We start from the raw sequence: 25,348 nt of genomic DNA, 5'->3' as shown, positions 1-25,348 counted from the left end.
CTTTATCAGAGATACCGTCCTGATAAATTATTTGGGTATTTCCAACAATTTGGGGGCCCGTCCAGGATCACTATCGCCTCCTTCACTGCCCTGGACAGGGTAGGTGCACCCTGCTGATTTTAGCAGTCCCGTCTGGGTGGTGAGGTGATTCCTTGGGATTGCCGATAGGAAACCGAGACTGCTGCACAAAGGACGGGCTGTGTGAAAGCCAAGGGGCAGGTAGGCACGGTATTGACCCCTGCAGACCCGGTAACTTTGTGCACGGACCAAGGAAGGGGAATTTAATTCTTGCCTTGGGGGTCGGTGGAGAGTCGGGTGAGTCTCGGGAGGGAGCTGTTGGTGTGCAATACCCTGGACGCTTGACAAAGTGCCAGCAGCACCCCCCTATTGAATCCGAGAATCGGAGCGAGGTACTCCGGAGGGATTGGGCCTAAATCCGAGAATCGGAGTGTGGTAACCCGTGAGCTGGGGAGTTCACAGCAGCATTCCGGAGGGATGGGGAATAGGAGCTCCCGTAGAACAGGGCAAAAGGGTCCCCAAATTCATGCCTAGAAATAGCCCCTCAGGAAAGAGGCGTCAGAATTTGAAAATAATCCCCAAACTAGGGAAAAGAACGGGGAAAAGATGTTTAAATACTGTATACAGACATAGCCTAGAGAGCCACTACAGGGAAAATCATTATTTTGACCAAAATAGGGGTCTGACAAAGATTGGGCCTGTCAGACCTTGAATTTATACGTAAACAGTAAGACTCCTTTTTCTGAAACAGAATTGGCCTATGTCACTTAATGGGTGCAAAAGTAAAAAAAGTTCCTCACAAGAAGGAGTGGAAGTTGAAAAGAAAAAGGAAAGAGAAGCAGAAAGATCCTACGTGGGATCCCTCAGATAACTTTCCTCCCCCTTCAATTTCTAAAGCAATGCAAGCGGCAGTGACCTCTCCAGAGAAGGGGAGTGGCCGTGCTGCTGATCCTGAGCAGGGTCCTGGAGAGAGGATGCACTGCCGATTACTGAGGGAGTTGGAGCAATGTGAATGGGACCTGGAGAGTTTTTCCTTTCTCTAACACTAACCTTACTAATACTTCACTTTCTCCGCTTAGGGCAGTCTCCTTAGGTCAAAGAGAAATAGGGTGTGCTAATGCCTGCTGTTTTTACTAGCAGAAAGGCTAGGAGTTTCAAGAAGGAAATAAATTCCTTAAATGAGGATCCGATAAGTGCAGCAGAACAGTTAGATCAGTTTCTGGGGCCTAATTTCTACTCATGGACGGAAATGATGTTTATCATTGATACGTTGTTTACTGGAGAAGAAGGAGGTGGGCAGCTATGCAAGTGTGGGAAAGGAATACAGAGGGAAGGTTGGGCCCTGGAGGGGGGCAGAGAGAGGAAGGATCCTGAGGATAAATTGTACTGATTATCGTCACTGTCTTTGAGATTGTTCGGTGTTCATGTTGTGAAAGTGGCTGTTATGGAACAAGGGGTGTCTGAACTGATACCAAGAAGACCCCCTGGGTATTTTGGCTCACTGGAGAAACATTGCTGGTGAGCCAGGGGGAATGTTGAGCAAGAAACCAGGAACATAAATGGAGTAATGGGACCAGTTTTATAACTCAGTACCCTAATCAAGAGACAAAGTGCTGGGTGTTCGTGGAAGTTGAAGAACTGCATTGTTTGATTTGTGGATTTTGAAGGGAGCGGGTGAAACTGTCTTGATGGTATATGGAAGTGCAATTGTTCGTGGTATATAGAAGCGCAATTGTTAGCGGTACATGGAACTGAAATTGAGGGTACAAATAGTGGAACTGTGGAAAAACAAACAAAGAACAAGAAGAAAAAAAACTGGGAACCCTGTGGCCAGGGTGGGGCAAAAGGCTTTGTGACATCACAGAGCGGGACACGACATCAGTCTTTAAGTCACATTGGCAGCCTCCCCCAGCACACTCATTTGGGACAGCCGCTGGTGGTTCACTGCTGGAGCTCTGCTCTGGGTGACAGCCGCTTTTGTGTTGAGATTCATCTTTGGGAGAGAACAGGATGAAACTCAGCCGGACTCTCTTCCTGACCCTAGCTCTCTCCCTGTCCCCACTTGCTGGATTCAGCTCCAGCTGTTGCAGCTATTTTGCTTGGATTTGTAATGGGGACAAAGAGCCAGACCTTCCTCAGCAGCAGGAGCATCCTGTGGAGACCAGGACCTCCAGCCGGCCCTGCTGGTTTGGCTTAGCCACCTGCCGTGTAACAATGGGGGGTGGGCACCAAAAGACGGCATCCCAGGAGCAGCAGCTGCGCATTAATGCCCAGCGCCATGCCTCCAACTGGCCCCACCAGCTAGGCCATTCTGAACGCCCCAGATGGATCCGGTACAGGGTCAGCAAGGTTGTCACTCCAAAGGACCCAAATCAGCAGTCCCTGGGCCCCAAGCAGAAAGTCCTGAGCTTGCACGATACCCTGGGCCACGTCTGGGACAACCTTGAGCAGAGGGGGCTAACCTGGATCCTCACAGATGTCTTGAAGCACATCTGCATCCTGAGCCTGCTGAGCATTGCCCATGGCCTCTGGAGGAGAGTAAGACAACTATGGGGACAGGTGAGCTACTGAGATGCGTCGTGCAGGGAGGGTACCGCGGGTGGGGAGCAGGCAACCACAGAGGCCTTGTCTGTGAAGTCTTCCAAGGCAAGCAGACTCCCAGAGGTCCACTAGCTCTCCCCAGGGACTTACCCAGCCGTGGGGCTGACACCCAATTGGAAACCCCTGTGCTACACCGGGCCTGCCTGAGGTGGTGGGAGCCCCATGCTTCGGGCAGTCCTGCGAGGCAGGAAAAGCTGCACAGGAATCGGAGCCACGCAGGGGAATGCTCTGCAAAATGAGTCTGCATCCTTTTCACTGTGCCCATGCTCCGTCACTTCTAGGAAACGGGACCAAGAGCCTCAGCCTCCAGCAGAACAGAGCACCAGGGAAACGAGGACATCGATGTTTCTGACCTGCTCCGCCACATGGAGGCTAACATAGACTCAATGGAGAGGCACCTGAGGACCCTCTTCCAGTCCCACCAGGAAGCGTGCAGGAGCATGCAGAAGAGGCAGGCAGTGCAAGATACAGGGAACAGGAATAATCCCTCTGCAGACACCACATCCAGCACTGGCTAGGGCGTTCAATCTATGGATAAATCATCTCTTTCTAAATAAACATATAATTCATATCTCATCACGGTCATACGCTTATGAACCAAGTGGCTCGAGTTGGAGCTGAATTTTGTGAGCAGGAATAAATCAGAGGCTACATACCATCCTGCATTTACAAGCACCAGCTCTGGAATACCGCTGAAGGCTCAGAGCATAGATAACATCTCATCTCTGAATGTGCAATCTGGTACCCACTAGGCCTAATAACTGTCAGCCATTTACTAAGCATGGTAATAATGGTTTGTCTTTTGACACTTGTGTAGTCCATAGCACGGCAGGTTTGTCCGTGCTCCCAAGTCCACCAGTTCGGTCCCCGATGCCAGGCTCATCCATAGAACAAAAAGGGATTAAGTGTGCTATTTTCTAGCCTTTGGGAGTAAAAAGCAGGGGGGTGAGGGCCACTATCTTAATCTCCCCAGTGTGGTCAGCCTCTATAACTGCTGGGAAAACAAAAAGCCCCATCCATGTGACAGAAGAACGTCCTAATAAGAGGGCGCTACGCCTGTCCCCAAGGAGGCCCGTTACTCCTGCTGGAATGAGAGTCACGCTGCTATCAGTCAGCACCCCTGACTGGGCGGTGGCCAAATCCACTCCTGCGCTGCCGGCGGTGGCTGGTCTGAGAAAGCTGCCCGGGAAGTGGCCGACGGATTCGGGGCTGTATTTGTTGCCATAGCGCTTTTCACACAGAATCACACAGAATTGTAGGGGTTGGAAGGGACCGCCAGAGATCACCAAGTCCAACCCCCCTGCCAAAGCAGGTTCCCTACACCAGGTCGCACAAGTAGGCGTCCAGGCCTCCCCAGATGCAAGACTACACTTGCTTTTGTTAAACCTCATGCGGTTTCTTTCTGCCCAGCTCTCCAGCCTGTCCAGGTCTCGCTGAATGGCAGCACAGCCTTCAGGCGTGTCAGCCAATCCTCCCGACTTCGTATCATCAGCTTGTTGAGGGTGGCCACATGGAAGGCCTCATCAACCTCCTCCTCCTGATCAGGGGGCCTGTAGTACACACCCACAGCAGTGTCACCCATACCAGGTTTGGTATGATTTGATTCTCACCCACAAGCTCTCCACTGCCACACCACTCTCCCCCAGATGGAGTTCAATACATTCTAGCTGCTCTCTCACATAAAGAGCAACTCCACCACTCCGCCTCGCCAGCCGATCTTTCCAAAAAAGCACACGGCCCTCCATGACAACATTCCAGTCATGCGATCTGCCGGGAAATGGGAAGAAGAGCCCATGAAATGTGAAGGAAAGAAGAAGGCCCATGAAATGTGGAAAAAGGGTCTGACCACTTTGGAAGAATATAGAAATGTTGTTAGGGCCTGCAGGGATGCGACGAGGAGGGCTAAAGCCCGCCTGGAATTGAATCTGGCAAAGGTGGTAAAGGATAATAAAAAAGGCTTTTTGAAGTATGTTAACAGTAAAAGGAAGACTAGGGAGAATGTGGCTCCCCTGATTAGTGACGGAGGTGTTCTGGTAACGGGGGATGCTGAGAAGGCGGAGATACTGAATGCCTTCTTTGCTTCTGTCTTCAGTGAAAAAGCTCCCCCTCGGGAATCCGAGACCCTGGAGGTTAGTGAAAGGGTCTGGGTAATGGAAGACTTCCCTTTAGTCAGGGAAGAGGTGGTCCGAGAGCACCTGGGCAACACCAATGTTCACAAATCCATGGGACCCGATAGGATGCATCCACGGGTGCTGAGGGAACTGGCAGAGGTGATTGCTGAATCGCTCTCTGTCATCTTTGAGAGGTCTTGGGGAATGGGGGAGGTGCCTGAGGACTGGAGGATAGCCAGTGTCACTCCGGTCTTCAAGAAGGGCAAGAAGGAAGATCCAGGCAATTACAGGCCAGTCAGCCTCACCTCTGTCCCTGGAAAGGTGATGGAGCAGCTTGTGCTGGATGCCACCTCCAGACAGCTGGAAGAAAAGGAGGTTATCAGGAGTGGTCACCATGGGTTCACCAGGGCGAGGCCGTGCTTGACCAACCTGGTAGCCTTCTATGATGTTGTCACTGTCTGGGTGGATGGGGGGAGAGCAGTGGATGTAGTCTACCTTGATTTCAGCAAGGCATTTGATATTGTCACCCACGGCATCCTTATAACAAAGCTGAGGCAGTGTGGGATAGATGAGTGGACCGTGAGGTGGGTTGAGAACTGGCTGACTGGCAGAGCGCAGAGGGTTGTTGTTGGCGGTGCAGAGGCTCGTTGGAGGCCTGTAACCAGCGGTGTTCCCCAGGGGTCGGTGCTGGGTCCGGTCTTGTTCAACATCTTCATCGATGACCTTGTCGAGGGGAGAGTGGCCACAATCAGCAAGTTTGCTGAGGATACAGAGTTGGGAGGATTGGCTGGCATGCCTGAAGGCTGTGCTGCCATTCAGCGAGACCTGGACAGGCTGGAGAGCTGGGCAGAAAGAAACCGCATGAGGTTTAACAAAAGCAAGTGTAGAGTCTTGCATCTGGGGAGGAATAATCGCATGCACCGGTACAGGTTGGGGGATGACCTGCTGGAGAGGAGCTCTGCAGAGAGGGACCTGGGTCCTGGTGGATGACAGGTTGGCTGTGAGCCAGCAGTGTGCCCCTGTGGCCAGGAGGGCCAGTGGCATTCTGGGGTGCGTTAAAAAGAGCGTGGCCAGCAGGTCGAGGGAGGTGATCCTCCCCCTCTACTCTGCCCTGGTAAGGCCTCATCTGGAGTACTGTGTCCAGTTCTGGGCTCCCCAGTACAAAAAAGACAGGGATCTCTTGGAGAGAGTCCAGCGGAGGGCCGCAAAGATGGTGAAGGGCCTGGAGCATTTCCCCTATGAAGAAAGAAAGGCTAAGTGAACTGGGTCTGTTTAGCCTTGAGGAAAGAAGACTGAGAGGGGACTTGGTCCAGGTCTATAAATATCTAAGGTGTGAAGGGCAGAGTGACGAGGCCGGATAGTTTTCAGCAGTGCATGGAGACAGGACAAGGGGAGATGGACAGAAACTGCAGCATAGGAAGTTCCGCACAAATGTGCTCAAGAACTTCTTTACGGTGAGGGTGACGGAGCGCTGGAACAGGCTGCCCAGGGGGGTCGTGGAGTCTCCTTCTCTGGAGATATTCAAGACCCGCCTGGACGCCTACTTGTGCGACCTGGTGTAGGGAGCCTGCTTTGGCAGGGGGGTTGGACTCAGTGATCTCTGGAGGTCCCTTCCAACCCCTACGATTCTGTGATGCTCTGATGCTGTGATGCTGTGATCGCAGGGCCGTGCAGCAACAGGGAGTTTAGATCGGCATTCTCTCGCCCAGTGTAGCCCCCTCCTGCACCGGGGACAGGGTCGAGCTGGAACACCACAAGCATTTTTATTTACTTGCTTAGGCTTTTTACAGTCCCTTTGTACATGACCGGGTTCCCCACAATTGTAACACTTCATTCTTTGAGCTGTCTCTGCATCGAGTCGGGCTGCCAGCGCGTCTGCTACCAAGGCCATTTTATGACTTTCCGTGCCTACAACTTGACAGGCTTTAATCATGTCAGTAACGGATGGATCAGCATCCTTTAAGGACTGTAAAACCTTTCGACAGCCCGCATTTGCGTTTTCTACTGCTGATTGCTCAAGCTAAGCATCCCGAGCGGCTTGATTTTCTACTTGTCCCTCTAGCGTATTTTGTAAGGAAGTGGTCAAGAAATTGAATGTAGGGCTCGGCAGCCCCCTACTTAACTGATGTAAATGAAGCATTAGGCGAATTACAATCAGGTATGCAACGGATAGCACGCAGCACCAAAGCGTTAACTTGTCCAAGGCACTGCCTATCCATCTGTGCCTGGGCCTGAGGCGTTGCCCGGTCCCCCTCTCCCATGAGTTCCTCCATGCCAACGTGATTTAACTTATTCCAATTATTCATAGCCTGGACGGCAGCCTGTTCTCGGCATTCAGCCATAATCACAGTGTATTGCATGGGAAACAGGATCATTCGGAACAAAATTTTCCAGTCGTGAGGGGTCATAACATAACTGTCTCCAATTGCAACCAAAAGATGATACGTAAAGGCGGACTGAATTCCATAATCTCTCACTGACTTCCTTAGCTCCTTTACTGCCTCATAAGGCAGGGATTCCAACTGGGGGGGCTGCTTTGCGCGATGCAATGCAGGAAAGGCTCGCAACGTACCAGCGTCACCCCCTAATGTCGCTTCTTTTCTGCACTGCTCTAAAGCACCGTAGTCCGCTGTAGAAAAATTTTTCTTTCCCGCGCCCTTCAAATTATCATCAGGAGGGAAAACGTCCCCTTCGTCTTCCGGATCTACCGGACGAGGATCAGGCGACGTACGCGGGGCGGAGGGCGGCAGCGTCACGGCGAGCGTCGGGGGCGGAGCGGAGCGGAGCGGAGGGCGGCAGCGCGGGGGCGGGTCGCGATTTCTCTTCTCCCCGGCCGGGAGCGGGGTCGGAGCCGCGGCTCGGGTCCGGGCAGGGGCTGCTTTCCGCACCGAGGGGCAGCGGCGGGGGTGGCAGGGAGAGCGACGGGGAGCAGTCGGAAGACATTCTTCCTCGTCGAATTTGCTGAAGCCCTTTCGTTATGTGGCGCCAAACAGGGACAAGTTTAGCAGCCGTTCTGTCTGTAGTCATAAAAGCCTCCCGGACTCCTGTGCCAATTCTGTCCCAAAGCTCTCCGTGAAGAGAGAACCCAGTTCTCGGAAATTCGGGGACGTCCGGCTCATCCCTTTAAGAAAGGTAGCTAACGCTGAAGCAGCTCAAGGCTGATTCTGAAGCTTGAACCTAATGCTTCAGGAGTTAGTTGTTGCTCCTGCGGTAGCGAGCTCCTCATAGTTGGCGACTGCTCACCTTCTGTCCTGCAGAGCGCTGCGGACGCGCGCCAAACAATCTCTCCGCAGTTCAGTCGGGCGGCGCTGCCGGGCCGGGCTCGCTCAGCCTCGGCTTCGTTTGCTCCACGCGGTGGGCGCCATTTGCAGCGTCTGCTGCACGGACTCTGCAGTGAACGATCCAAGCCGTTTCCTGCAAGTTCTCACATCGCTTACATGCCTTCACCAGTTTTCTTTCTCTAGCTGTCCCATCCGGCCCTACAACTTTCCCAGCCGCATTTACATGTCAACAGAGCATTCTACAAACACTCGTCAACCGTTCACGTGGGCGCTTATCCGATTGGAGCCGTGAGCTGTTCCTTTTCTTCTAGACCTGGAGCAATGTGAATGGGACCTGGAGAGTTTTTCCTTTCTCTAACACTAACCTTACTAATACTTCACTTTCTCCGCTTAGGGCAGTCTCCTTAGGTCAAAGAGAAATAGGGTGTGCTAATGCCTGCTGTTTTTACTAGCAGAAAGGCTAGGAGTTTCAAGAAGGAAATAAATTCCTTAAATGAGGATCCGATAAGTGCAGCAGAACAGTTAGATCAGTTTCTGGGGCCTAATTTCTACTCATGGACGGAAATGATGTTTATCATTGATACGTTGTTTACTGGAGAAGAAGGAGGTGGGCAGCTATGCAAGTGTGGGAAAGGAATACAGAGGGAAGGTTGGGCCCTGGAGGGGGGCAGAGAGAGGAAGGATCCTGAGGATAAATTGTACTGATTATCGTCACTGTCTTTGAGATTGTTCGGTGTTCATGTTGTGAAAGTGGCTGTTATGGAACAAGGGGTGTCTGAACTGATACCAAGAAGACCCCCTGGGTATTTTGGCTCACTGGAGAAACATTGCTGGTGAGCCAGGGGGAATGTTGAGCAAGAAACCAGGAACATAAATGGAGTAATGGGACCAGTTTTATAACTCAGTACCCTAATCAAGAGACAAAGTGCTGGGTGTTCGTGGAAGTTGAAGAACTGCATTGTTTGATTTGTGGATTTTGAAGGGAGCGGGTGAAACTGTCTTGATGGTATATGGAAGTGCAATTGTTCGTGGTATATAGAAGCGCAGTTGTTAGCGGTACATGGAACTGAAATTGAGGGTACAAATAGTGGAACTGTGGAAAAACAAACAAAGAACAAGAAGAAAAAAAACTGGGAACCCTGTGGCCAGGGTGGGGCAAAAGGCTTTGTGACATCACAGAGCGGGACACGACATCAGTCTTTAAGTCACATTGGCAGCCTCCCCCAGCACACTCATTTGGGACAGCCGCTGGTGGTTCACTGCTGGAGCTCTGCTCTGGGTGACAGCCGCTTTTGTGTTGAGATTCATCTTTGGGAGAGAACAGGATGAAACTCAGCCGGACTCTCTTCCTGACCCTAGCTCTCTCCCTGTCCCCACTTGCTGGATTCAGCTCCAGCTGTTGCAGCTATTTTGCTTGGATTTGTAATGGGGACAAAGAGCCAGACCTTCCTCAGCAGCAGGAGCATCCTGTGGAGACCAGGACCTCCAGCCGGCCCTGCTGGTTTGGCTTAGCCACCTGCCGTGTAACAATGGGGGGTGGGCACCAAAAGACGGCATCCCAGGAGCAGCAGCTGCGCATTAATGCCCAGCGCCATGCCTCCAACTGGCCCCACCAGCTAGGCCATTCTGAACGCCCCAGATGGATCCGGTACAGGGTCAGCAAGGTTGTCACTCCAAAGGACCCAAATCAGCAGTCCCTGGGCCCCAAGCAGAAAGTCCTGAGCTTGCACGATACCCTGGGCCACGTCTGGGACAACCTTGAGCAGAGGGGGCTAACCTGGATCCTCACAGATGTCTTGAAGCACATCTGCATCCTGAGCCTGCTGAGCATTGCCCATGGCCTCTGGAGGAGAGTAAGACAACTATGGGGACAGGTGAGCTACTGAGATGCGTCGTGCAGGGAGGGTACCGCGGGTGGGGAGCAGGCAACCACAGAGGCCTTGTCTGTGAAGTCTTCCAAGGCAAGCAGACTCCCAGAGGTCCACTAGCACTCCCCAGGGACTTACCCAGCCGTGGGGCTGACACCCAATTGGAAACCCCTGTGCTACACCGGGCCTGCCTGAGGTGGTGGGAGCCCCATGCTTCGGGCAGTCCTGCGAGGCAGGAAAAGCTGCACAGGAATCGGAGCCACGCAGGGGAATGCTCTGCAAAATGAGTCTGCATCCTTTTCACTGTGCCCATGCTCCGTCACTTCTAGGAAACGGGACCAAGAGCCTCAGCCTCCAGCAGAACAGAGCACCAGGGAAACGAGGACATCGATGTTTCTGACCTGCTCCGCCACATGGAGGCTAACATAGACTCAATGGAGAGGCACCTGAGGACCCTCTTCCAGTCCCACCAGGAAGCGTGCAGGAGCATGCAGAAGAGGCAGGCAGTGCAAGATACAGGGAACAGGAATAATCCCTCTGCAGACACCACATCCAGCACTGGCTAGGGCGTTCAATCTATGGATAAATCATCTCTTTCTAAATAAACATATAATTCATATCTCATCACGGTCATACGCTTATGAACCAAGTGGCTCGAGTTGGAGCTGAATTTTGTGAGCAGGAATAAATCAGAGGCTACATACCATCCTGCATTTACAAGCACCAGCTCTGGAATACCGCTGAAGGCTCAGAGCATAGATAACATCTCATCTCTGAATGTGCAATCTGGTACCCACTAGGCCTAATAACTGTCAGCCATTTACTAAGCATGGTAATAATGGTTTGTCTTTTGACACTTGTGTAGTCCATAGCACGGCAGGTTTGTCCGTGCTCCCAAGTCCACCAGTTCGGTCCCCGATGCCAGGCTCATCCATAGAACAAAAAGGGATTAAGTGTGCTATTTTCTAGCCTTTGGGAGTAAAAAGCAGGGGGGTGAGGGCCACTATCTTAATCTCCCCAGTGTGGTCAGCCTCTATAACTGCTGGGAAAACAAAAAGCCCCATCCATGTGACAGAAGAACGTCCTAATAAGAGGGCGCTACGCCTGTCCCCAAGGAGGCCCGTTACTCCTGCTGGAATGAGAGTCACGCTGCTATCAGTCAGCACCCCTGACTGGGCGGTGGCCAAATCCACTCCTGCGCTGCCGGCGGTGGCTGGTCTGAGAAAGCTGCCCGGGAAGTGGCCGACGGATTTGGGGCTGTATTTGTTGCCATAGCGCTTTTCACACAGAATCACACAGAATTGTAGGGGTTGGAAGGGACCGCCAGAGATCACCAAGTCCAACCCCCCTGCCAAAGCAGGTTCCCTACACCAGGTCGCACAAGTAGGCGTCCAGGCCTCCCCAGATGCAAGACTACACTTGCTTTTGTTAAACCTCATGCGGTTTCTTTCTGCCCAGCTCTCCAGCCTGTCCAGGTCTCGCTGAATGGCAGCACAGCCTTCAGGCGTGTCAGCCAATCCTCCCGACTTCGTATCATCAGCTTGTTGAGGGTGGCCACATGGAAGGCCTCATCAACCTCCTCCTCCTGATCAGGGGGCCTGTAGTACACACCCACAGCAGTGTCACCCATACCAGGTTTGGTATGATTTGATTCTCACCCACAAGCTCTCCACTGCCACACCACTCTCCCCCAGATGGAGTTCAATACATTCTAGCTGCTCTCTCACATAAAGAGCAACTCCACCACTCCGCCTCGCCAGCCGATCTTTCCAAAAAAGCACACGGCCCTCCATGACAACATTCCAGTCATGCGATCTGCCGGGAAATGGGAAGAAGAGCCCATGAAATGTGAAGGAAAGAAGAAGGCCCATGAAATGTGGAAAAAGGGTCTGACCACTTTGGAAGAATATAGAAATGTTGTTAGGGCCTGCAGGGATGCGACGAGGAGGGCTAAAGCCCGCCTGGAATTGAATCTGGCAAAGGTGGTAAAGGATAATAAAAAAGGCTTTTTGAAGTATGTTAACAGTAAAAGGAAGACTAGGGAGAATGTGGCTCCCCTGATTAGTGACGGAGGTGTTCTGGTAACGGGGGATGCTGAGAAGGCGGAGATACTGAATGCCTTCTTTGCTTCTGTCTTCAGTGAAAAAGCTCCCCCTCGGGAATCCGAGACCCTGGAGGTTAGTGAAAGGGTCTGGGTAATGGAAGACTTCCCTTTAGTCAGGGAAGAGGTGGTCCGAGAGCACCTGGGCAACACCAATGTTCACAAATCCATGGGACCCGATAGGATGCATCCACGGGTGCTGAGGGAACTGGCAGAGGTGATTGCTGAATCGCTCTCTGTCATCTTTGAGAGGTCTTGGGGAATGGGGGAGGTGCCTGAGGACTGGAGGATAGCCAGTGTCACTCCGGTCTTCAAGAAGGGCAAGAAGGAAGATCCAGGCAATTACAGGCCAGTCAGCCTCACCTCTGTCCCTGGAAAGGTGATGGAGCAGCTTGTGCTGGATGCCACCTCCAGACAGCTGGAAGAAAAGGAGGTTATCAGGAGTGGTCACCATGGGTTCACCAGGGCGAGGCCGTGCTTGACCAACCTGGTAGCCTTCTATGATGTTGTCACTGTCTGGGTGGATGGGGGGAGAGCAGTGGATGTAGTCTACCTTGATTTCAGCAAGGCATTTGATATTGTCACCCACGGCATCCTTATAACAAAGCTGAGGCAGTGTGGGATAGATGAGTGGACCGTGAGGTGGGTTGAGAACTGGCTGACTGGCAGAGCGCAGAGGGTTGTTGTTGGCGGTGCAGAGGCTCGTTGGAGGCCTGTAACCAGCGGTGTTCCCCAGGGGTCGGTGCTGGGTCCGGTCTTGTTCAACATCTTCATCGATGACCTTGTCGAGGGGAGAGTGGCCACAATCAGCAAGTTTGCTGAGGATACAGAGTTGGGAGGATTGGCTGGCATGCCTGAAGGCTGTGCTGCCATTCAGCGAGACCTGGACAGGCTGGAGAGCTGGGCAGAAAGAAACCGCATGAGGTTTAACAAAAGCAAGTGTAGAGTCTTGCATCTGGGGAGGAATAATCGCATGCACCGGTACAGGTTGGGGGATGACCTGCTGGAGAGGAGCTCTGCAGAGAGGGACCTGGGTCCTGGTGGATGACAGGTTGGCTGTGAGCCAGCAGTGTGCCCCTGTGGCCAGGAGGGCCAGTGGCATTCTGGGGTGCGTTAAAAAGAGCGTGGCCAGCAGGTCGAGGGAGGTGATCCTCCCCCTCTACTCTGCCCTGGTAAGGCCTCATCTGGAGTACTGTGTCCAGTTCTGGGCTCCCCAGTACAAAAAAGACAGGGATCTCTTGGAGAGAGTCCAGCGGAGGGCCGCAAAGATGGTGAAGGGCCTGGAGCATTTCCCCTATGAAGAAAGAAAGGCTAAGTGAACTGGGTCTGTTTAGCCTTGAGGAAAGAAGACTGAGAGGGGACTTGGTCCAGGTCTATAAATATCTAAGGTGTGAAGGGCAGAGTGACGAGGCCGGATAGTTTTCAGCAGTGCATGGAGACAGGACAAGGGGAGATGGACAGAAACTGCAGCATAGGAAGTTCCGCACAAATGTGCTCAAGAACTTCTTTACGGTGAGGGTGACGGAGCGCTGGAACAGGCTGCCCAGGGGGGTCGTGGAGTCTCCTTCTCTGGAGATATTCAAGACCCGCCTGGACGCCTACTTGTGCGACCTGGTGTAGGGAGCCTGCTTTGGCAGGGGGGTTGGACTCAGTGATCTCTGGAGGTCCCTTCCAACCCCTACGATTCTGTGATGCTCTGATGCTGTGATGCTGTGATCGCAGGGCCGTGCAGCAACAGGGAGTTTAGATCGGCATTCTCTCGCCCAGTGTAGCCCCCTCCTGCACCGGGGACAGGGTCGAGCTGGAACACCACAAGCATTTTTATTTACTTGCTTAGGCTTTTTACAGTCCCTTTGTACATGACCGGGTTCCCCACAATTGTAACACTTCATTCTTTGAGCTGTCTCTGCATCGAGTCGGGCTGCCAGCGCGTCTGCTACCAAGGCCATTTTATGACTTTCCGTGCCTACAACTTGACAGGCTTTAATCATGTCAGTAACGGATGGATCAGCATCCTTTAAGGACTGTAAAACCTTTCGACAGCCCGCATTTGCGTTTTCTACTGCTGATTGCTCAAGCTAAGCATCCCGAGCGGCTTGATTTTCTACTTGTCCCTCTAGCGTATTTTGTAAGGAAGTGGTCAAGAAATTGAATGTAGGGCTCGGCAGCCCCCTACTTAACTGATGTAAATGAAGCATTAGGCGAATTACAATCAGGTATGCAACGGATAGCACGCAGCACCAAAGCGTTAACTTGTCCAAGGCACTGCCTATCCATCTGTGCCTGGGCCTGAGGCGTTGCCCGGTCCCCCTCTCCCATGAGTTCCTCCATGCCAACGTGATTTAACTTATTCCAATTATTCATAGCCTGGACGGCAGCCTGTTCTCGGCATTCAGCCATAATCACAGTGTATTGCATGGGAAACAGGATCATTCGGAACAAAATTTTCCAGTCGTGAGGGGTCATAACATAACTGTCTCCAATTGCAACCAAAAGATGATACGTAAAGGCGGACTGAATTCCATAATCTCTCACTGACTTCCTTAGCTCCTTTACTGCCTCATAAGGCAGGGATTCCAACTGGGGGGGCTGCTTTGCGCGATGCAATGCAGGAAAGGCTCGCAACGTACCAGCGTCACCCCCTAATGTCGCTTCTTTTCTGCACTGCTCTAAAGCACCGTAGTCCGCTGTAGAAAGATTTTTCTTTCCCGCGCCCTTCAAATTATCATCAGGAGGGAAAACGTCCCCTTCGTCTTCCGGATCTACCGGACGAGGATCAGGCGACGTACGCGGGGCGGAGGGCGGCAGCGTCACGGCGAGCGTCGGGGGCGGAGCGGAGCGGAGCGGAGGGCGGCAGCGCGGGGGCGGGTCGCGATTTCTCTTCTCCCCGGCCGGGAGCGGGGTCGGAGCCGCGGCTCGGGTCCGGGCAGGGGCTGCTTTCCGCACCGAGGGGCAGCGGCGGGGGTGGCAGGGAGAGCGACGGGGAGCAGTCGGAAGACATTCTTCCTCGTCGAATTTGCTGAAGCCCTTTCGTTATGTGGCGCCAAACAGGGACAAGTTTAGCAGCCGTTCTGTCTGTAGTCATAAAAGCCTCCCGGACTCCTGTGCCAATTCTGTCCCAAAGCTCTCCGTGAAGAGAGAACCCAGTTCTCGGAAATTCGGGGACGTCCGGCTCATCCCTTTAAGAAAGGTAGCTAACGCTGAAGCAGCTCAAGGCTGATTCTGAAGCTTGAACCTAATGCTTCAGGAGTTAGTTGTTGCTCCTGCGGTAGCGAGCTCCTCATAGTTGGCGACTGCTCACCTTCTGTCCTGCAGAGCGCTGCGGACGCGCGCCAAACAATCTCTCCGCAGTTCAGTCGGGCGGCGCTGCCGGGCCGGGCTCGCTCAGCCTCGGCTTCGTTTGCTCCACGCGGTGGGCGCCATTTGCAGCGTCTGCTGCACGGACTCTGCAGTGAACGATCCAAGCCGTTTCCTGCAAGTTCTCACATCGCTTACATGCCTTCACCAGTTTTCTTTCTCTAGCTGTCCCATCCGGCCCTACAACTTTCCCAGCCGCATTTACATGTCAACAGAGCATTCTACAAACACTCGTCAACCGTTCACGTGGGCGCTTATCCGATTGGAGCCGTGAGCTGTTCCTTTTCTTCTAGACCTGGAGCAATGTGAATGGGACCTGGAGAGTTTTTCCTTTCTCTAACACTAACCTTACTAATACTTCACTTTCTCCGCTTAGGGCAGTCTCCTTAGGTCAAAGAGAAATAGGGTGTGCTAATGCCTGCTGTTTTTACTAGCAGAAAGGCTAGGAGTTTCAAGAAGGAAATAAATTCCTTAAATGAGGATCCGATAAGTGCAGCAGAACAGTTAGATCAGTTTCTGGGGCCTAATTTCTACTCATGGACGGAAATGATGTTTATCATTGATACGTTGTTTGCTGGAGAAGAAGGAGGTGGGCAGCTATGCAAGTGTGGGAAAGGAATACAGAGGGAAGGTTGGGCCCTGGAGGGGGGCAGAGAGAGGAAGGATCCTGAGGATAAATTGTACTGATTATCGTCACTGTCTTTGAGATTGTTCGGTGTTCATGTTGTGAAAGTGGCTGTTATGGAACAAGGGGTGTCTGAACTGATACCAAGAAGACCCCCTGGGTATTTTGGCTCACTGGAGAAACATTGCTGGTGAGCCAGGGGGAATGTTGAGCAAGAAACCAGGAACATAAATGGAGTAATGGGACCAGTTTTATAACTCAGTACCCTAATCAAGAGACAAAGTGCTGGGTGTTCGTGGAAGTTGAAGAACTGCATTGTTTGATTTGTGGATTTTGAAGGGAGCGGGTGAAACTGTCTTGATGGTATATGGAAGTGCAATTGTTCGTGGTATATAGAAGCGCAGTTGTTAGCGGTACATGGAACTGAAATTGAGGGTACAAATAGTGGAACTGTGGAAAAACAAACAAAGAACAAGAAGAAAAAAAACTGGGAACCCTGTGGCCAGGGTGGGGCAAAAGGCTTTGTGACATCACAGAGCGGGACACGACATCAGTCTTTAAGTCACATTGGCAGCCTCCCCCAGCACACTCATTTGGGACAGCCGCTGGTGGTTCACTGCTGGAGCTCTGCTCTGGGTGACAGCCGCTTTTGTGTTGAGATTCATCTTTGGGAGAGAACAGGATGAAACTCAGCCGGACTCTCTTCCTGACCCTAGCTCTCTCCCTGTCCCCACTTGCTGGATTCAGCTCCAGCTGTTGCAGCTATTTTGCTTGGATTTGTAATGGGGACAAAGAGCCAGACCTTCCTCAGCAGCAGGAGCATCCTGTGGAGACCAGGACCTCCAGCCGGCCCTGCTGGTTTGGCTTAGCCACCTGCCGTGTAACAATGGGGGGTGGGCACCAAAAGACGGCATCCCAGGAGCAGCAGCTGCGCATTAATGCCCAGCGCCATGCCTCCAACTGGCCCCACCAGCTAGGCCATTCTGAACGCCCCAGATGGATCCGGTACAGGGTCAGCAAGGTTGTCACTCCAAAGGACCCAAATCAGCAGTCCCTGGGCCCCAAGCAGAAAGTCCTGAGCTTGCACGATACCCTGGGCCACGTCTGGGACAACCTTGAGCAGAGGGGGCTAACCTGGATCCTCACAGATGTCTTGAAGCACATCTGCATCCTGAGCCTGCTGAGCATTGCCCATGGCCTCTGGAGGAGAGTAAGACAACTATGGGGACAGGTGAGCTACTGAGATGCGTCGTGCAGGGAGGGTACCGCGGGTGGGGAGCAGGCAACCACAGAGGCCTTGTCTGTGAAGTCTTCCAAGGCAAGCAGACTCCCAGAGGTCCACTAGCACTCCCCAGGGACTTACCCAGCCGTGGGGCTGACACCCAATTGGAAACCCCTGTGCTACACCGGGCCTGCCTGAGGTGGTGGGAGCCCCATGCTTCGGGCAGTCCTGCGAGGCAGGAAAAGCTGCACAGGAATCGGAGCCACGCAGGGGAATGCTCTGCAAAATGAGTCTGCATCCTTTTCACTGTGCCCATGCTCCGTCACTTCTAGGAAACGGGACCAAGAGCCTCAGCCTCCAGCAGAACAGAGCACCAGGGAAACGAGGACATCGATGTTTCTGACCTGCTCCGCCACATGGAGGCTAACATAGACTCAATGGAGAGGCACCTGAGGACCCTCTTCCAGTCCCACCAGGAAGCGTGCAGGAGCATGCAGAAGAGGCAGGCAGTGCAAGATACAGGGAACAGGAATAATCCCTCTGCAGACACCACATCCAGCACTGGCTAGGGCGTTCAATCTATGGATAAATCATCTCTTTCTAAATAAACATATAATTCATATCTCATCACGGTCATACGCTTATGAACCAAGTGGCTCGAGTTGGAGCTGAATTTTGTGAGCAGGAATAAATCAGAGGCTACATACCATCCTGCATTTACAAGCACCAGCTCTGGAATACCGCTGAAGGCTCAGAGCATAGATAACATCTCATCTCTGAATGTGCAATCTGGTACCCACTAGGCCTAATAACTGTCAGCCATTTACTAAGCATGGTAATAATGGTTTGTCTTTTGACACTTGTGTAGTCCATAGCACGGCAGGTTTGTCCGTGCTCCCAAGTCCACCAGTTCGGTCCCCGATGCCAGGCTCATCCATAGAACAAAAAGGGATTAAGTGTGCTATTTTCTAGCCTTTGGGAGTAAAAAGCAGGGGGGTGAGGGCCACTATCTTAATCTCCCCAGTGTGGTCAGCCTCTATAACTGCTGGGAAAACAAAAAGCCCCATCCATGTGACAGAAGAACGTCCTAATAAGAGGGCGCTACGCCTGTCCCCAAGGAGGCCCGTTACTCCTGCTGGAATGAGAGTCACGCTGCTATCAGTCAGCACCCCTGACTGGGCGGTGGCCAAATCCACTCCTGCGCTGCCGGCGGTGGCTGGTCTGAGAAAGCTGCCCGGGAAGTGGCCGACGGATTCGGGGCTGTATTTGTTGCCATAGCGCTTTTCACACAGAATCACACAGAATTGTAGGGGTTGGAAGGGACCGCCAGAGATCACCAAGTCCAACCCCCCTGCCAAAGCAGGTTCCCTACACCAGGTCGCACAAGTAGGCGTCCAGGCCTCCCCAGATGCAAGACTACACTTGCTTTTGTTAAACCTCATGCGGTTTCTTTCTGCCCAGCTCTCCAGCCTGTCCAGGTCTCGCTGAATGGCAGCACAGCCTTCAGGCGTGTCAGCCAATCCTCCCGACTTCGTATCATCAGCTTGTTGAGGGTGGCCACATGGAAGGCCTCATCAACCTCCTCCTCCTGATCAGGGGGCCTGTAGTACACACCCACAGCAGTGTCACCCATACCAGGTTTGGTATGATTTGATTCTCACCCACAAGCTCTCCACTGCCACACCACTCTCCCCCAGATGGAGTTCAATACATTCTAGCTGCTCTCTCACATAAAGAGCAACTCCACCACTCCGCCTCGCCAGCCGATCTTTCCAAAAAAGCACACGGCCCTCCATGACAACATTCCAGTCATGCGATCTGCCGGGAAATGGGAAGAAGAGCCCATGAAATGTGAAGGAAAGAAGAAGGCCCATGAAATGTGGAAAAAGGGTCTGACCACTTTGGAAGAATATAGAAATGTTGTTAGGGCCTGCAGGGATGCGACGAGGAGGGCTAAAGCCCGCCTGGAATTGAATCTGGCAAAGGTGGTAAAGGATAATAAAAAAGGCTTTTTGAAGTATGTTAACAGTAAAAGGAAGACTAGGGAGAATGTGGCTCCCCTGATTAGTGACGGAGGTGTTCTGGTAACGGGGGATGCTGAGAAGGCGGAGATACTGAATGCCTTCTTTGCTTCTGTCTTCAGTGAAAAAGCTCCCCCTCGGGAATCCGAGACCCTGGAGGTTAGTGAAAGGGTCTGGGTAATGGAAGACTTCCCTTTAGTCAGGGAAGAGGTGGTCCGAGAGCACCTGGGCAACACCAATGTTCACAAATCCATGGGACCCGATAGGATGCATCCACGGGTGCTGAGGGAACTGGCAGAGGTGATTGCTGAATCGCTCTCTGTCATCTTTGAGAGGTCTTGGGGAATGGGGGAGGTGCCTGAGGACTGGAGGATAGCCAGTGTCACTCCGGTCTTCAAGAAGGGCAAGAAGGAAGATCCAGGCAATTACAGGCCAGTCAGCCTCACCTCTGTCCCTGGAAAGGTGATGGAGCAGCTTGTGCTGGATGCCACCTCCAGACAGCTGGAAGAAAAGGAGGTTATCAGGAGTGGTCACCATGGGTTCACCAGGGCGAGGCCGTGCTTGACCAACCTGGTAGCCTTCTATGATGTTGTCACTGTCTGGGTGGATGGGGGGAGAGCAGTGGATGTAGTCTACCTTGATTTCAGCAAGGCATTTGATATTGTCACCCACGGCATCCTTATAACAAAGCTGAGGCAGTGTGGGATAGATGAGTGGACCGTGAGGTGGGTTGAGAACTGGCTGACTGGCAGAGCGCAGAGGGTTGTTGTTGGCGGTGCAGAGGCTCGTTGGAGGCCTGTAACCAGCGGTGTTCCCCAGGGGTCGGTGCTGGGTCCGGTCTTGTTCAACATCTTCATCGATGACCTTGTCGAGGGGAGAGTGGCCACAATCAGCAAGTTTGCTGAGGATACAGAGTTGGGAGGATTGGCTGGCATGCCTGAAGGCTGTGCTGCCATTCAGCGAGACCTGGACAGGCTGGAGAGCTGGGCAGAAAGAAACCGCATGAGGTTTAACAAAAGCAAGTGTAGAGTCTTGCATCTGGGGAGGAATAATCGCATGCACCGGTACAGGTTGGGGGATGACCTGCTGGAGAGGAGCTCTGCAGAGAGGGACCTGGGTCCTGGTGGATGACAGGTTGGCTGTGAGCCAGCAGTGTGCCCCTGTGGCCAGGAGGGCCAGTGGCATTCTGGGGTGCGTTAAAAAGAGCGTGGCCAGCAGGTCGAGGGAGGTGATCCTCCCCCTCTACTCTGCCCTGGTAAGGCCTCATCTGGAGTACTGTGTCCAGTTCTGGGCTCCCCAGTACAAAAAAGACAGGGATCTCTTGGAGAGAGTCCAGCGGAGGGCCGCAAAGATGGTGAAGGGCCTGGAGCATTTCCCCTATGAAGAAAGAAAGGCTAAGTGAACTGGGTCTGTTTAGCCTTGAGGAAAGAAGACTGAGAGGGGACTTGGTCCAGGTCTATAAATATCTAAGGTGTGAAGGGCAGAGTGACGAGGCCGGATAGTTTTCAGCAGTGCATGGAGACAGGACAAGGGGAGATGGACAGAAACTGCAGCATAGGAAGTTCCGCACAAATGTGCTCAAGAACTTCTTTACGGTGAGGGTGACGGAGCGCTGGAACAGGCTGCCCAGGGGGGTCGTGGAGTCTCCTTCTCTGGAGATATTCAAGACCCGCCTGGACGCCTACTTGTGCGACCTGGTGTAGGGAGCCTGCTTTGGCAGGGGGGTTGGACTCAGTGATCTCTGGAGGTCCCTTCCAACCCCTACGATTCTGTGATGCTCTGATGCTGTGATGCTGTGATCGCAGGGCCGTGCAGCAACAGGGAGTTTAGATCGGCATTCTCTCGCCCAGTGTAGCCCCCTCCTGCACCGGGGACAGGGTCGAGCTGGAACACCACAAGCATTTTTATTTACTTGCTTAGGCTTTTTACAGTCCCTTTGTACATGACCGGGTTCCCCACAATTGTAACACTTCATTCTTTGAGCTGTCTCTGCATCGAGTCGGGCTGCCAGCGCGTCTGCTACCAAGGCCATTTTATGACTTTCCGTGCCTACAACTTGACAGGCTTTAATCATGTCAGTAACGGATGGATCAGCATCCTTTAAGGACTGTAAAACCTTTCGACAGCCCGCATTTGCGTTTTCTACTGCTGATTGCTCAAGCTAAGCATCCCGAGCGGCTTGATTTTCTACTTGTCCCTCTAGCGTATTTTGTAAGGAAGTGGTCAAGAAATTGAATGTAGGGCTCGGCAGCCCCCTACTTAACTGATGTAAATGAAGCATTAGGCGAATTACAATCAGGTATGCAACGGATAGCACGCAGCACCAAAGCGTTAACTTGTCCAAGGCACTGCCTATCCATCTGTGCCTGGGCCTGAGGCGTTGCCCGGTCCCCCTCTCCCATGAGTTCCTCCATGCCAACGTGATTTAACTTATTCCAATTATTCATAGCCTGGACGGCAGCCTGTTCTCGGCATTCAGCCATAATCACAGTGTATTGCATGGGAAACAGGATCATTCGGAACAAAATTTTCCAGTCGTGAGGGGTCATAACATAACTGTCTCCAATTGCAACCAAAAGATGATACGTAAAGGCGGACTGAATTCCATAATCTCTCACTGACTTCCTTAGCTCCTTTACTGCCTCATAAGGCAGGGATTCCAACTGGGGGGGCTGCTTTGCGCGATGCAATGCAGGAAAGGCTCGCAACGTACCAGCGTCACCCCCTAATGTCGCTTCTTTTCTGCACTGCTCTAAAGCACCGTAGTCCGCTGTAGAAAAATTTTTCTTTCCCGCGCCCTTCAAATTATCATCAGGAGGGAAAACGTCCCCTTCGTCTTCCGGATCTACCGGACGAGGATCAGGCGACGTACGCGGGGCGGAGGGCGGCAGCGTCACGGCGAGCGTCGGGGGCGGAGCGGAGCGGAGCGGAGGGCGGCAGCGCGGGGGCGGGTCGCGATTTCTCTTCTCCCCGGCCGGGAGCGGGGTCGGAGCCGCGGCTCGGGTCCGGGCAGGGGCTGCTTTCCGCACCGAGGGGCAGCGGCGGGGGTGGCAGGGAGAGCGACGGGGAGCAGTCGGAAGACATTCTTCCTCGTCGAATTTGCTGAAGCCCTTTCGTTATGTGGCGCCAAACAGGCACAAGGTTAGCAGCCGTTCTGTCTGTAGTCATAAAAGCCTCCCGGACTCCTGTGCCAATTCTGTCCCAAAGCTCTCCGTGAAGAGAGAACCCAGTTCTCGGAAATTCGGGGACGTCCGGCTCATCCCTTTAAGAAAGGTAGCTAACGCTGAAGCAGCTCAAGGCTGATTCTGAAGCTTGAACCTAATGCTTCAGGAGTTAGTTGTTGCTCCTGCGGTAGCGAGCTCCTCATAGTTGGCGACTGCTCACCTTCTGTCCTGCAGAGCGCTGCGGACGCGCGCCAAACAATCTCTCCGCAGTTCAGTCGGGCGGCGCTGCCGGGCCGGGCTCGCTCAGCCTCGGCTTCGTTTGCTCCACGCGGTGGGCGCCATTTGCAGCGTCTGCTGCACGGACTCTGCAGTGAACGATCCAAGCCGTTTCCTGCAAGTTCTCACATCGCTTACATGCCTTCACCAGTTTTCTTTCTCTAGCTGTCCCATCCGGCCCTACAACTTTCCCAGCCGCATTTACATGTCAACAGAGCATTCTACAAACACTTGTCAACCGTTCACGTGGGCGCTTATCCGATTGGAGCCGTGAGCTGTTCCTTTTCTTCTAGACCTGGAGCAATGTGAATGGGACCTGGAGAGTTTTTCCTTTCTCTAACACTAACCTTACTAATACTTCACTTTCTCCGCTTAGGGCAGTCTCCTTAGGTCAAAGAGAAATAGGGTGTGCTAATGCCTGCTGTTTTTACTAGCAGAAAGGCTAGGAGTTTCAAGAAGGAAATAAATTCCTTAAATGAGGATCCGATAAGTGCAGCAGAACAGTTAGATCAGTTTCTGGGGCCTAATTTCTACTCATGGACGGAAATGATGTTTATCATTGATACGTTGTTTACTGGAGAAGAAGGAGGTGGGCAGCTATGCAAGTGTGGGAAAGGAATACAGAGGGAAGGTTGGGCCCTGGAGGGGGGCAGAGAGAGGAAGGATCCTGAGGATAAATTGTACTGATTATCGTCACTGTCTTTGAGATTGTTCGGTGTTCATGTTGTGAAAGTGGCTGTTATGGAACAAGGGGTGTCTGAACTGATACCAAGAAGACCCCCTGGGTATTTTGGCTCACTGGAGAAACATTGCTGGTGAGCCAGGGGGAATGTTGAGCAAGAAACCAGGAACATAAATGGAGTAATGGGACCAGTTTTATAACTCAGTACCCTAATCAAGAGACAAAGTGCTGGGTGTTCGTGGAAGTTGAAGAACTGCATTGTTTGATTTGTGGATTTTGAAGGGAGCGGGTGAAACTGTCTTGATGGTATATGGAAGTGCAATTGTTCGTGGTATATAGAAGCGCAGTTGTTAGCGGTACATGGAACTGAAATTGAGGGTACAAATAGTGGAACTGTGGAAAAACAAACAAAGAACAAGAAGAAAAAAAACTGGGAACCCTGTGGCCAGGGTGGGGCAAAAGGCTTTGTGACATCACAGAGCGGGACACGACATCAGTCTTTAAGTCACATTGGCAGCCTCCCCCAGCACACTCATTTGGGACAGCCGCTGGTGGTTCACTGCTGGAGCTCTGCTCTGGGTGACAGCCGCTTTTGTGTTGAGATTCATCTTTGGGAGAGAACAGGATGAAACTCAGCCGGACTCTCTTCCTGACCCTAGCTCTCTCCCTGTCCCCACTTGCTGGATTCAGCTCCAGCTGTTGCAGCTATTTTGCTTGGATTTGTAATGGGGACAAAGAGCCAGACCTTCCTCAGCAGCAGGAGCATCCTGTGGAGACCAGGACCTCCAGCCGGCCCTGCTGGTTTGGCTTAGCCACCTGCCGTGTAACAATGGGGGGTGGGCACCAAAAGACGGCATCCCAGGAGCAGCAGCTGCGCATTAATGCCCAGCGCCATGCCTCCAACTGGCCCCACCAGCTAGGCCATTCTGAACGCCCCAGATGGATCCGGTACAGGGTCAGCAAGGTTGTCACTCCAAAGGACCCAAATCAGCAGTCCCTGGGCCCCAAGCAGAAAGTCCTGAGCTTGCACGATACCCTGGGCCACGTCTGGGACAACCTTGAGCAGAGGGGGCTAACCTGGATCCTCACAGATGTCTTGAAGCACATCTGCATCCTGAGCCTGCTGAGCATTGCCCATGGCCTCTGGAGGAGAGTAAGACAACTATGGGGACAGGTGAGCTACTGAGATGCGTCGTGCAGGGAGGGTACCGCGGGTGGGGAGCAGGCAACCACAGAGGCCTTGTCTGTGAAGTCTTCCAAGGCAAGCAGACTCCCAGAGGTCCACTAGCTCTCCCCAGGGACTTACCCAGCCGTGGGGCTGACACCCAATTGGAAACCCCTGTGCTACACCGGGCCTGCCTGAGGTGGTGGGAGCCCCATGCTTCGGGCAGTCCTGCGAGGCAGGAAAAGCTGCACAGGAATCGGAGCCACGCAGGGGAATGCTCTGCAAAATGAGTCTGCATCCTTTTCACTGTGCCCATGCTCCGTCACTTCTAGGAAACGGGACCAAGAGCCTCAGCCTCCAGCAGAACAGAGCACCAGGGAAACGAGGACATCGATGTTTCTGACCTGCTCCGCCACATGGAGGCTAACATAGACTCAATGGAGAGGCACCTGAGGACCCTCTTCCAGTCCCACCAGGAAGCGTGCAGGAGCATGCAGAAGAGGCAGGCAGTGCAAGATACAGGGAACAGGAATAATCCCTCTGCAGACACCACATCCAGCACTGGCTAGGGCGTTCAATCTATGGATAAATCATCTCTTTCTAAATAAACATATAATTCATATCTCATCACGGTCATACGCTTATGAACCAAGTGGCTCGAGTTGGAGCTGAATTTTGTGAGCAGGAATAAATCAGAGGCTACATACCATCCTGCATTTACAAGCACCAGCTCTGGAATACCGCTGAAGGCTCAGAGCATAGATAACATCTCATCTCTGAATGTGCAATCTGGTACCCACTAGGCCTAATAACTGTCAGCCATTTACTAAGCATGGTAATAATGGTTTGTCTTTTG

The 25,348-nt window shown here is 52.7% G+C and overlaps 4 protein-coding genes across 4 annotated transcripts; all 4 read left to right on the top strand.

The window, feature by feature from the left end:
• Window positions 1–801: 801 nt before the first annotated feature.
• Window positions 802–3,196, top strand: LOC149919625 (uncharacterized). Its single transcript, XM_090143657.1, has 2 exons — window positions 802–2,577; window positions 2,901–3,196. Exons 1-2 carry the CDS (start codon window positions 2,029–2,031, stop codon window positions 3,135–3,137), a joined length of 786 nt encoding a protein of 261 aa, XP_089999783.1. The 5' UTR covers window positions 802–2,028; the 3' UTR covers window positions 3,138–3,196.
• A 3,169-nt stretch (window positions 3,197–6,365) lies between these two features.
• On the top strand, window positions 6,366–10,504 carry LOC149919624 (uncharacterized). The gene is made up of 2 exons (XM_090143667.1): window positions 6,366–9,885; window positions 10,209–10,504. The coding sequence occupies exons 1-2, from the start codon at window positions 9,337–9,339 to the stop codon at window positions 10,443–10,445; spliced, it is 786 nt and encodes a 261-aa protein (XP_089999793.1). The 5' UTR covers window positions 6,366–9,336; the 3' UTR covers window positions 10,446–10,504.
• Window positions 10,505–14,766: 4,262 nt separating this feature from the next.
• LOC149919623 (uncharacterized) lies at window positions 14,767–17,812 on the top strand. The gene is made up of 2 exons (XM_090143653.1): window positions 14,767–17,193; window positions 17,517–17,812. The coding sequence occupies exons 1-2, from the start codon at window positions 16,645–16,647 to the stop codon at window positions 17,751–17,753; spliced, it is 786 nt and encodes a 261-aa protein (XP_089999779.1). The 5' UTR covers window positions 14,767–16,644; the 3' UTR covers window positions 17,754–17,812.
• A 5,078-nt stretch (window positions 17,813–22,890) lies between these two features.
• LOC149919622 (uncharacterized) lies at window positions 22,891–25,120 on the top strand. Its single transcript, XM_090143643.1, has 2 exons — window positions 22,891–24,501; window positions 24,825–25,120. The coding sequence occupies exons 1-2, from the start codon at window positions 23,953–23,955 to the stop codon at window positions 25,059–25,061; spliced, it is 786 nt and encodes a 261-aa protein (XP_089999769.1). The 5' UTR covers window positions 22,891–23,952; the 3' UTR covers window positions 25,062–25,120.
• The last annotated feature ends 228 nt before the right edge of the window (window positions 25,121–25,348 follow it).

This window comes from Phasianus colchicus, chromosome 1 (assembly GCF_987193195.1).
Source record: "Phasianus colchicus chromosome 1, bPhaCol1.hap1.1, whole genome shotgun sequence".
Lineage (NCBI taxonomy): Eukaryota > Metazoa > Chordata > Aves > Galliformes > Phasianidae > Phasianus > Phasianus colchicus.
Note: the sequence above shows the minus strand (reverse complement) of the source record. Positions and strands in the feature narration are given on the sequence as shown.